This window comes from Musa acuminata, chromosome BXJ2-6 (genome assembly GCF_036884655.1).
Source record: "Musa acuminata AAA Group cultivar baxijiao chromosome BXJ2-6, Cavendish_Baxijiao_AAA, whole genome shotgun sequence".
Taxonomy (NCBI): domain Eukaryota; kingdom Viridiplantae; phylum Streptophyta; class Magnoliopsida; order Zingiberales; family Musaceae; genus Musa; species Musa acuminata.
The window spans coordinates 33978132-33990219 of NC_088343.1; the positions used below are offsets into that span (position 1 = coordinate 33978132).

Consider the following 12088-nt stretch of genomic DNA (forward strand, 5'->3'; position numbering starts at 1 on the left):
ATATACATATACATATACATATACATATACATATACATATACATACATATATATATATATATATATATATATATATATATATATATATATATATATATATATATATATATATATATATACATATACATATATTGGTGATTTCTGTTAATTTGAACGAATTGGCTAAAACTCACTGTGATCCTCCATTTATCGTCGAATATAATAAATATATTACGTGATACCATAATAACTACGAAACCACGTCATCCATAGAAATGGCCTCATATATGCCAAACTCAGCAGGATCAATAAGTGGAAATAATGATGCCACCTAAGCAAAGAAAGTGTACTTTCTTGTAAAACATTTTTGAACGTTAAAAGACAAGAATTTAAGGCAAAACACATAAACATAGGTCCCAATGTAATGTAAATGACCTCTTTCTAAATCACCATTACTCATGGAATACGTACGATTTGTAGATTCTCTGCCCACTATGACCCGAAAAAACAGCTTCTTCTTGGCACTCGGTCAACTGTTCACTACAAAAGAAAACAACACACGCCCATAGTTTGTGGCCTCTTCTGACGAAATGCTTCGACATGTATGTAATCTTTGACGCGGTAGAACAAAGCTGAGTACAACACAAAGACATGTAGAACAAAGCGGATCTCAGGGTCAGCCTACTCTATTCGAGATTGTTTGGTACAATGATCTAAGCTGAGTGTTCCACTTGTCTATGGCAGCATATTTCTTCATTCCCTTGGACCTGTGAAAGTTGTGGTGGTTTCAAACTTGGGTTCTGCATCATGCATTCAAAATCTAAAAGAAAGAGAGGAAAGGTGTGAGACCTGTCGCTTCTCTCTAATAGCTTGTTGACTTGATCGATGTGACCTTGAATACGATTGTCCAAAATCAACGAAACTAGGAGCTGCTCCACATCTTTCTCAGGCACATTAAGTTCCTAAAAGCAAGCAAACAAATTCAGCCTCATTAAAGATGGAAAATTAGTTTACCAGGGGTCTCACACCCAATTAAAACTGAAAAATGACACAGCAAGAATAAATTGAACGAAAAAAAAGGTACACGCTAAAGGACATAACACACATACACCACAGGAAAAAAGGTTGATTGAAAAAAAAAAAAAAAAAAAAGATGACTAAACAGTAAAATCAGCTGGGGCGTATTCAGAAGGTTGAGCTTATACACAGCACAAGTGGCTCAAATCATCAAGTAAAGATCGAACCAACCATATCTCCACTATTGTATAGTTGAAACAACAAACTGCCAAGAGGATCTACATAAACCTCTTAAAATTTATCTCAAATAAGCATGTTCTCCGTTCAAATTTAGCAAATTCAATAGGGGTAGTGTGGTCTTCCAAAATGAAAACCCTTTTAAGGGCTAAACGAGGAACTGAATTCCAGGGGAAACCAAGTCTTAACCAAGGACTACATAATTCTTTTCCCCAAGACTATGATATTGATTTTAAATAATTTCAACATCATGTGCATATTGCACATTTGTTTTGAATGGTTAGTCAGCAAGTTAATATGCAGCTTAAGTGAACAAACTAATAAAGGAAAAAAAGGATTACCTTTGAGATGAATGGAATCCTGATTCGTGTATAAGGTTTTATAAGCTTCAGGAGAACTTGAGTTCTGATATTTTTCAAAAGATCTTCAATATAATTTCGGATGAAAGGATCATCCATAATCGTTCTTCTGTTACTCTGTAAAAAATATTTTCAACATCAGTAGGTTGGAATACAGGGACATGATTGAGATTTCAATTTAAAAGGTCAACATAGCACAAAGTAATAACCTTTAAGATCTTCTCAAATTCTAATATCTCATTTCGTTGATATGCTGCGATCAGATTTGTCATTGCCAAAATTTCGGGATCATTCTTGTATCTGCTTAAAGCACACAGCTAATATTTACAGGTAAAAAAATGGCAAAATGAAAAAAAGATTTATGAGCCTCTAGAAAACTTACGGCTTTGCCTCTTGACCATCAAATGGATTTACTTCAGATTCCATCAGCATGTTGGCAAGAACCAAATACCTGAAGTAAGATCCGACACATTAAATTGGCATGAGTTGGATAAAGGGAAATATGCCTTTAGTACAAAATGTGGCAAAGAAAGAAAATGAAACATCTATATACTTGAGACATTGGATACGACGCTGGTTTCCAGCTTCATCATAGTTCTTGAAGGCTTCAAAAAAATCAGTGGCAGCTTCTGCCCATTGTCTCTCAGCCATGTGCATTTTCCCTCCACATTCATGAATTATACCCATGATTCTTGGATGAGGTATTGCTGACTTTATGGAAAGTGCCTTCTGATATAGTTGCTGTTATACACCATATGTTCAGTTCAATATAGATAACACAGTACAAAGCACTTAAAATTAGTAGCAAAAAGTCAAGTAGCAAGTATTAGCATAAATAATAATAGCTATTGCATCTAGATATAAGTTTAAGACTACATCAGATAAGACCTCAATTGTTTTTTTTTTTTTTTTGCAAGAGAGGAAATTTCTTTCGACATTTAGTGATTAATAATTGTTTCCTCTCACAGAAATTTCAATGGGGGTGAAAGATTGAAACTAATTCGCATGGTTCACCATATCATGCAACCAAGCATATCTTTCCCTTGTCACACCTGATGTAACTGTACATGGGTACACACTGATAAACTGAAAAAAGGTCAAAAAATGGATGAAAGATTGAAACTAATTCAGTAACTAATAGAATGGTTCACCATATCATGCTGACCAAACATTTCGGGTCCCCTGTCGATTGGCACAGATGTAATTGTTCATGGTTATATATCATAAACTGAAAAAAAGGCTAAAAAATGGCAATATTAAAAAAATATTTCAGGGTTTTTATCCTAATTTATTGATATATAAATTAAATTTGATACTTAAATATGCATTAATAAGCCTCTAATTACCCATTCTTGTAATGAATGCAATAAGTCAATATATGATCAATCTAAACTAATTACTTAAGTACCACCAATTAGGTCTTAATTAATCGTTTGTCACTAATCAATCAAGAATTCTTCCTCTAATTACATGACACGATAAAGAAAACATAGAAAGATGCTAAATACCTTCAATTGGAAACAAAATCCACCTAACCTTGAGTTCAAGTCCCTTTTTTATATAAATCAATTGGCTGATTTCCACTAATCGATGATTAGAGATATTAAACAAGTTTAATGAGAGTGAGAATGCAGGAGAAAGAGTGAGAAAGTGGGAAAGAATGAGAATGAGGGTGAGTGTGAGTGAAAGGGGAGGAGGGAGGAGGGAGGAGCTTTTATGAGTCCAAAACAGCCTCCAACAGTCAAATAAGGAAGGGAAGGCTTTTATAAGTGTAGAACAGACCCCAACAGTCAATTTGACCGTTGGGCGGCTACTGTCAATTGAAATGACACCAATACAGTTGTTATACGACCGGTATGCCTCACAATTTCTATGTACTGGTCGAAATGGGCTGGTCTGCATCTCTGCCAGCTCTTGGACCAGTGCATATCACCCATTTCGTACCGTACCAGGCAGCACCGCATTCCTTCATCTAAACTTCAGATAAGAACCCAACATACAGAAATTAAACTATAGAAAGCAATTTTCTTCATTTAAGCTTTATCCTCCTTTCATTTCTACTTAAAAAAGTTGAATACTATGAACTTGGATTCTGGGATATAGTTTTCAGCACAAAGGTCTTATTCTATCTTAATTTGCACTTGGTTGAATGGTCAACTATCATTGATTTTTAATCCAGTGCAGAAGTTCTCAATCCATTATTCCACTAGGATAATAGTTGTGTGTTTTGCAAGCAATGAACCTTAGCTTTTCATACAAAATAGCAGTGAGATTGGTATAACTACAATTTTGATGGAAGTTTATTATCTTCACCTAGAAGAGATGCACCAAAACTTTGTTGGCCAAGAAACTGCTCTTGAATACCAATGAAAGCTAAATTTCATTAAAAAATCAAACTATTACAAAATGTTCAAAAACATATTCATTCTGCATTGTGCACTATACTTCATATTCTTCCTGAAACCAGTCTACAATGATTTTGAGACCTAAATGTCAATAATTCTATAATCCAAGGTTTTGAAAATAAGAACCAAGAGCATGACCTTCATTTCTGAAAAAATTGGGATTAAATCTGGATAGGGTGACATGGACTGGCAGATCGGTTTTTAAAAAATTAATATTAAACTCAACATAAATTAAAAGAATTCAAAAGTATAAATAATAAACATAAAATTGTAAGTAATTTTGTAGTTTTCAGTGTAATTATTTCACCTAAAATCTGGATCTAATCAATTAAAATTAGAAACATATTTATTTCTGCTAAATCAGCTAAAATTTACCAATATATAGTTTTAAAGTATAAGCAAAAAATAAGACTGTTGAAACAAAACTAAATTAGAATAGGCAACTAAATTAGTGTAGGCAAGATGTTAAATAAAAGGAAAAAGGTACAAACATGTGGACAAAAAGTCAAAAGAAAAAAAAAAGGTGGAGGAAGCACTAAGGCCTAGATACACCACTACTGGGACCACGTAAGTCTTAAATAGGTAGACAAAGAAATTTTTAAATAAAAACAGAATAAAGCAATCTTAAAGTCTGCACTCCATTCTTGTTGAGAAGCAACACTCTCCACCCTCCACCCCTACCTGTCCATTTCCTTCCAGCACCTCCATCAAGTTGGAGAGTCCACACTGGTCTAGAGCTGCCAATCATGCTGATGCAATGGTTCGCCATTGTTGGCAACATTTTTTTTTCATTTTTATTCTTATCTCCTTTTCTTTCTCCTTTTTCTCTCTTCTCCTCCTTTTCTCCTCTCTTCTTCTTGTTCTCCTCCTCCCTCCTCCCTCACTTCTGTTCGTCTTAGATTCTGATAGAATTGGCAAACTCCAACTATTCCTTACCCACTTCATATCAACTGTAACCAAGTCCAATCTGGCCAGTTTTTCAAACCATGATCATTGTGGTACCGGTGGCAATTTTGATGCAAAATCAACTTAGATGTATATAGAATTGAGCAGCTTCACACATGAGTAATGTGAAAAAAATTGATTGAATAATTAATTACTTTTAGTTTCTAGCAGTAAAGTTTTGTATCTCACATTTCCTCACCACAGATAAAAGATGAAGTTCTACATCAATTATACATAAGCACAGTACAAATCTACCAAAATTTTAGAGCAATTTTACTTCTGAAGGCAAGATTAATCAAACATTAAGCTGTGGCAGAAAGTACAAAGAATTACAAGACACAGTGAATAAATTTCAAAAAGCAAATTCGATTACTAATCTGAATGTAAAGATTTAATAACTAAACGAAAAATTAAAAGATAGATTATGAGACAAAATGGCACAGATTAACAGATAAACTACATAAGTTCACCATATTTTCCACCATCATATTCATCATTCAAGATGAACTTTATTAATAAAGGCAACATTTTCTTCCTAGCCATCAAAGTTCAAGCCTAATCCACAAGACATAAAATAGACAACACTAATTCATTCAACAATTATTATTAACATTAACATATTTAATAAAACCAACCTTTAATTTTTTGTTATTCTTAGTCTGTGTGTACATTTGAATCTCAATAGCATAGACCTCCAGAAGTTGTGTGCCTTTCTTTTGATCATCAGTACCATCTTCTCGCTGGCAAGATTTGTGGAGTTCTTTCAATATCTGGATGAACCAAAGGATCACTTAATACATTTCAAATCATGCACATAAAGCAAGCAACTCTATGACATAAAAAGTGCTATCTAGAGAAACAAAAATACCTTACTCATTCGTCCATATTCACCAATGTCGAACCAAATCGTGCAAAGCTTAAGATTTGTTTTAAACCAAAGTCTCTGCCGAAACACATACGGTCTAGTTGGCAATCCATCAAACACAACGACAATTGACTAATCATAGACATGACCGTGAAAAAAATGTAAAGTTGGCCAGTAACCTCATTCTTTGCTTCCTCAAGTGCCTTCAGCGTCGTCTCATAGAACTCCTGTAGAAGACCAAAGTTCTGACTTGCGGAACCCGAAACAAAGTCCATTATGTTATTTATACATTTTTCACTATAGTTACGTGTAACTGCTGATTTGATATATGTCAACATCTCCCTGTAAGCTTCCATCATCTCTTTATACTTGCCTAACCTATAATAAAGCTTAACTGTTTGTTTTAAAGCTTTGAATCCCCTGTTCAAAATGAAAACAAATAAACGCTCAGGCACGGCTTATTTCCTGATACCAAAAACCAAGAAGCAACAACTTAAAACCAAATAGTAGCATAAAATCACATAATTCCTACACGCTAAAGAAAATAAAACTATTTTTAAGAACTTGTCCAACATTTGAGCAGATGCAGCGACCAACATTTTTCTTAATCTTATAACTCCAAAATAAATGTGAGACAAAACTGGCAAATAATGAATAGAATTGGTAACTCGCTCCTGTTAAAAATTAAAACATTTCAGACAAACAAAATTGGTGGAAAGTATGGTTCTTGTAAGTTCAGGATAAATATGTTTCTTGTGATCAATTATATTGATTCTTACTAACATATTAAAACGAAATGTGAACTTGTGCCGATTGCTTATTGCAAAACATCTTTGTATCATAAAAACATGCATTATATCAAGCATAGTCTCCCATTTACCCATAAAAAGAGCAAATTTAGATGTGCATGCATGGATTTTTCTTATTTTTACACATAACACTATCTTATCTGCTTATCCCAGAGCATCTAGTGTCCATGCATTACATCAAGAAAATATTTGTACTCCACTGAGAAGTAGTCACTCATCAACAACAAAAAACTCAATTCTGAGTTTCCAAGAACTTGCAACCTCACACATTCCATAACAATATCAGGCTAGCATAAAGATGTATTGCTGTAATATACCTACTGAAAAGTCGTTGCTCCTTTACTGTTTCATGGAGTTAATTTATGAAAAGGATAAATGTGTCATATGAATACAAGTGCAACCTAAAGCCATCTCTCTATTATTGGGCAGTTATATAAAACTCCAGATGGTTACCACTCGGCTTTTTCAGGTTCCATGCGCACTACTTCAGCAAAACCAGCAAGTGCTTCCTCAGGATCAGTTTCCACTAACCCTGTAAGATGAAAATTAGATACGAAAAGCTCACTCCAAAATTATGCACACTATACTTAAATAACATGGCAGGAGATAAATGATCTTGAATGTTTTACAGCAAAAGAAAACCTATACAAACACAACCAAAATGACCTCATCATAACAACCAAATTACCTTTCGAGTTGTAGTATTGGTTCTCAATGTCGACGTCCTGCTCCTCCGGTTCCTCATCAGAGTATTCAAACCCATAGTCCTCCATATCAGCATCTAAAAAAACCAACAAGAAGAGTTACTTCTAAGTAGGGGGAAAAAACCCTACAAAGAACATTAAAAGCCACTTGTTTCCCATCTCCCAACTACGAAATAGGAGTTCATCGAATAACCCAAAGACCAACATGAAATGAACAAGATAAAAAAACCCTAACAGCACCAAGTGAAGATCTACTGAACCGTCAAAAGCAGATAACAACCATCCAACAAGGAAACAAGAAATACTCATTTGATCTAAAGTGAAGATGAGAAATCAAGAAAAAGAAAAAAAAAAGGAACAGAAACGAAAGATCGCTTACCGGAACCCATGGCTTGCAAATAGCGTCCGATCGCGGGGAAGGATCTCGAGCTTCGATCGGAGGGGGGGTTATGGCTAGGGTTATGGAGAAGGATAGGGCGATCGAGGCGAGGGAATGAGCAGGCAGCGGACGGAGAGGTATTCGTTCTTCGAAGGGGGAAGGAAACGGGTTGTCACCAAGCGTAGTTTGGATCTCGCCTCCCCGATTGATCCTACATCATGGGCTTATATTGGGTTCAACAGCGCCGATAAAATGGAGCCCCAAAACTTGGACTTGGTTGAGCTCAACCAGGTCCGGATTCTCACACGGTCGTGAAATAAAGCATCTTGTATTGGAGCTCGGCTCCCCCAATCGATCCCAAATCTTGTGCTTACATTGGGCTCAATCGGACCAGCTAAATTGATCCCTAAATCTTGGACTTGGTTGGGCTCGACCAGGTCAGCAGTTCTCACACCGTCCTAAAGCTTGGACTTGGTTTGGGCTCCACCGAACAGCATCAAAATATCATCCGCCAAAATGCTTAATAAGTTAATATTCATAGGTAAATTCCAACTAATGTTTTTTTTTTATATTTCCTTTTTCTCGTATTTTCAAAATAATAAAGGTACATTTATCTTCTCCTTTGTTTTTTTTTTATTTTTTTTATTTTCCTTCGTCTTCCTCACTTCTCAAAACGAACACATTCTCTTAAATTAACTCAGTCAATCAAATTGATTTAATTGACCTAAAACTTAGACTCATCCAAATAAATAATGGCCAAAATTAAATTATTCACAAATTTTCATGTGTTGGTTCGAATTTGGATTATATTTATTGGATGAATCTAGCCCTCGAAGAGAACCCTTGCATTTTTAGTGGGACAAAAATATCTCAAACCATTAATTTGTTTCTTTTCTTTCTTTCCCTCCTTTTAAGCTAAATATATATGGATTCGATGATTGGATTAGTTTAATTTAATATTAAATATAAGAATAATAATAAAGGTGTAAGTCCAAACTATATAGGTTTGACTATATGGATCTTCATTATTATTGAGATATATAAAAAATATATATTTAATTAAAATTAAAATATATAAATTTTTATTTATAATTTCTAATAAAATGTTTTTAGATCTTTCTCTGTCTCTTTTCATATCACATGCTCATAATTCACGAATAAAAATATTTTTTTTATTTTTAACTTCACACATATATCTCAATATTCTCATCTTAATAACATAATTTTTTTGTATATATTTTTTTCTTAACTATCCAATACTTAAATTAATAAAATGATATTTGTCTCATAATTATTTTTATAAAAAATTAATCTTAAAGGTATCTGATGATCACATAAGACTCCAAATATCACTCGTTATTTTGATCATCTTATTTTCACTCTATAAATAATATATTTATTGATCTTTTTATTTTATTAAATAATTAATCCAAGATGTCTAAAATTTTTTATTTAAAGGATTTTTTATTCATCCAATTTAACTATATGTTCTCTTATCTACTTAATCTAAAATATTTAGTTCCTAAGACTTGTCTCAATAACTCAAGGTTATAATTAATACCGCTTAGTCATTCATTGACTAAGATAATATGATCAATAAATAATATAAGAAAAGTTTATTATGTAAGTGATTAGTAAGTACATTCATCATCAATGTTTAAAGGGATGGACTAAATATGGATCTTTGGTGTCATTCTATACTAATAGAAAACTCACTAAATATACTCTATATAGTTCTAACACTTATAGCTATATTATAATATATATCCTTAATAACATCAATATAATTAGTAGATATATATTTTTTTTAAAAATCATTATAATAAATCTCTAATAATTATTTTTCTAAGTCAATAAAAATCACATATAAATCTTTCTTTTTCTCTTCATACTTTTTTTTATTGATTATCTTAATAAATAACTTCGATCTTCTAACCATAAAACAAAATTAATTTTTAGATATATATGTTTCAAGGCATATCCTACTTTAATAACTCTTTCCCAAATTTCGATATTATTTATAAATTGGCACTAACTCTTTCTCCATTTATCAAATATTTTTCTGAATCTCATAATTTTGTTAAATAAGTTTATTAATCAAGCTACTCCTTTATCTCTTAAACTTTTCAAAACCTGATACTATTAGCCTTGCACTCTTAGCTATTTTTATCTATTTTAATATATCTTTTACTTCATTAGCTCTAATTTTATGAATAAATATATGATTATTAAATCTACTACTATTATTTATCGTTAATTCTAAATCATATATAAAATATTTATTAAATAATTTATAAAAATAATTAATCTATCTTTTCTTAATCTTGTTATCACTAATAAGTTTTCTTTGATATTCATCTTTAATTCATCTAATATTACCGAAATCCTTACACTTTTTTTTCCTAGCTTTAGCAATTTAATATATATATCTTTTTCACCATATTTAGTACCTAATTTATTATAAAAATTATTATAAACTTTAAATTTTACCATATAATCTCTTTTTTAGATTTTTTTAAATTTTTTATTTTATAATTTTATCAATCTTTAAAATATGATATTTTAGTAAAAATTATTTCTACAAGCTCTCTTTCTAAGGTCATACCTTTACTTATAGTTTAGAATCTTTTTTGTTAAGTTCATAATTTTATTAGTCATTATAGTCCAAATAATATTAATATTATTATCATGTAAATTATAAGTCACTTTTCTTTTTATCTTATTCTTAAAAGTATTTATATTATCATCTTCAAAATTCCACCATCTAGTTCTATTAATTTTTTCTACTTTTTTTTCTTCTTTTATTTTTTACTATAAATATATAATACCATCAACTTTTAATTTTTCTTCTTTGATTCTACAAACTTTTATTAAGTATAACTTTATAATTCTTATAAATAGCTTTAACTACTTTTCTAGTAAGAAAAAAGTCTGTTTGACTATAGTTATAACCATTTTATAAGTATTTAAATATTCATCTCTTTTCTTAAGTGAGTATTTATAATCATTACGAAGTTGTAAAATATAAAATCATACCACCATCTTTATTTCTCTCCCTGTAACCGAAGCCCCTTTGTACCACTTTATATTCACCATATGTTTTCCTATATGACTATTAAATATTCTCTTAGTAAGTTTTTTTTATATACATTCCTTTAATGATATCATGTAAGCTTTTCTAAAATTCTTTTTTGGTTTGATTAGCCAAGTTGACTTGAGGGGCATAAGCACTAATAACATTAAAAACATTATATTCTTTCATAAATTTTTAAACTATATTCTATCTTCGAATCTTTTTATATCTAAAATATTATTTTTGAGATCTTTATTAATAATAATTCTTGCATCATTTATATGTTTAACCTTTTTGGTATACTAATTTTTAAACCTAGTTCTATATATTTTCTCTACTCACTTAGTCTCTCATAAGCCAAAAAAAAAAAGTTCTTCTTTTGATCGTAGTGTCTACCAATTCTAATTTCTTCCTTAAAAGTATTTATATATTTCAAATTGCTAACATGATCTTATGTTCTTGGATTAATTTTTTTATTCCCATTGGTCCAAGATAATAAGAACCCTTGTCTATTTGGCACTACATTCTATTAGGATCAAGAGCAGCACTAAGAGAGGGGGTGAATTAGTACAGTAGAAAACTTTCACGATTAAACCTAATTCCGAAGAATATTTGTTTCGATTCAAATCGTTTCAGAGAGAAATTGAATTTGAAAGCTTTCGTAAAAGTGCAAAGAGAAGATTAAGGAGGTTTATAGTAATGTAAAATGCACAAATAAAAAGTAAACCAAAATTTAGAGTATTTCGATCGTTGTGACCTACATCCACTTTCGGATTCCTCCTCCTTCGAGGTCACCGGCGTCCACTAATGACCTTCCTTCAATAGACAAAGACTAATAACCTTTTACAACACTTTCTCCTTTTCACGGGCTTAGGAGATAACCCTTACAAGTTTCACACATCTCTTGAATGATCTCAACACTTAGAAAAGGAGGAAGAGGAGTCTAACAATTTTTATAACACTTTAATACTCAAGAATTCAGGATTATGTCAATGCTTTTTGTGTCCTTTCATGCAGAAAAGGGTGAAGTATTTATTGGCCCTAATGGGTTCAAAATTGGAGCCAAAATGTGTCATATCCCCGGATTTCGGGATACTGGCGGTACCACCGCTCGACACCTAACACTAGGCGGTACTACTGCCTAGTCTGAGAAGTATGACTGCTTGATAGAACTTGGAGACCGAGCTCTAGCGGTACCACAGCTTGATAATGATAGTACCACCGCTGGCAGCATTAATTACCAGTGGCACCACTGCTAGTCATAGGTGCCCAGCAAGCCAATCACGTGAGTGATGGCACGTGTGACTTGATACAGA

The 12088-nt window shown here is 32.1% G+C and overlaps 1 protein-coding gene across 1 annotated transcript; it reads right to left on the reverse strand.

Moving 5' to 3' along the window:
- Nucleotides 1–311: 311 nt before the first annotated feature.
- On the reverse strand, nucleotides 312–7904 carry LOC135615324 (COP9 signalosome complex subunit 2). Its single transcript, XM_065113634.1, has 12 exons — nucleotides 7700–7904; nucleotides 7305–7397; nucleotides 7070–7148; nucleotides 5987–6227; nucleotides 5811–5885; nucleotides 5578–5712; nucleotides 2146–2333; nucleotides 1975–2043; nucleotides 1802–1892; nucleotides 1575–1709; nucleotides 829–941; nucleotides 312–746 (listed from the first exon to the last, which is right to left on the reverse strand). Exons 1-12 carry the CDS (start codon nucleotides 7707–7709, stop codon nucleotides 656–658), a joined length of 1320 nt encoding a protein of 439 aa, XP_064969706.1. The 5' UTR covers nucleotides 7710–7904; the 3' UTR covers nucleotides 312–655.
- Between the last annotated feature and the right edge of the window lie 4184 nt (nucleotides 7905–12088).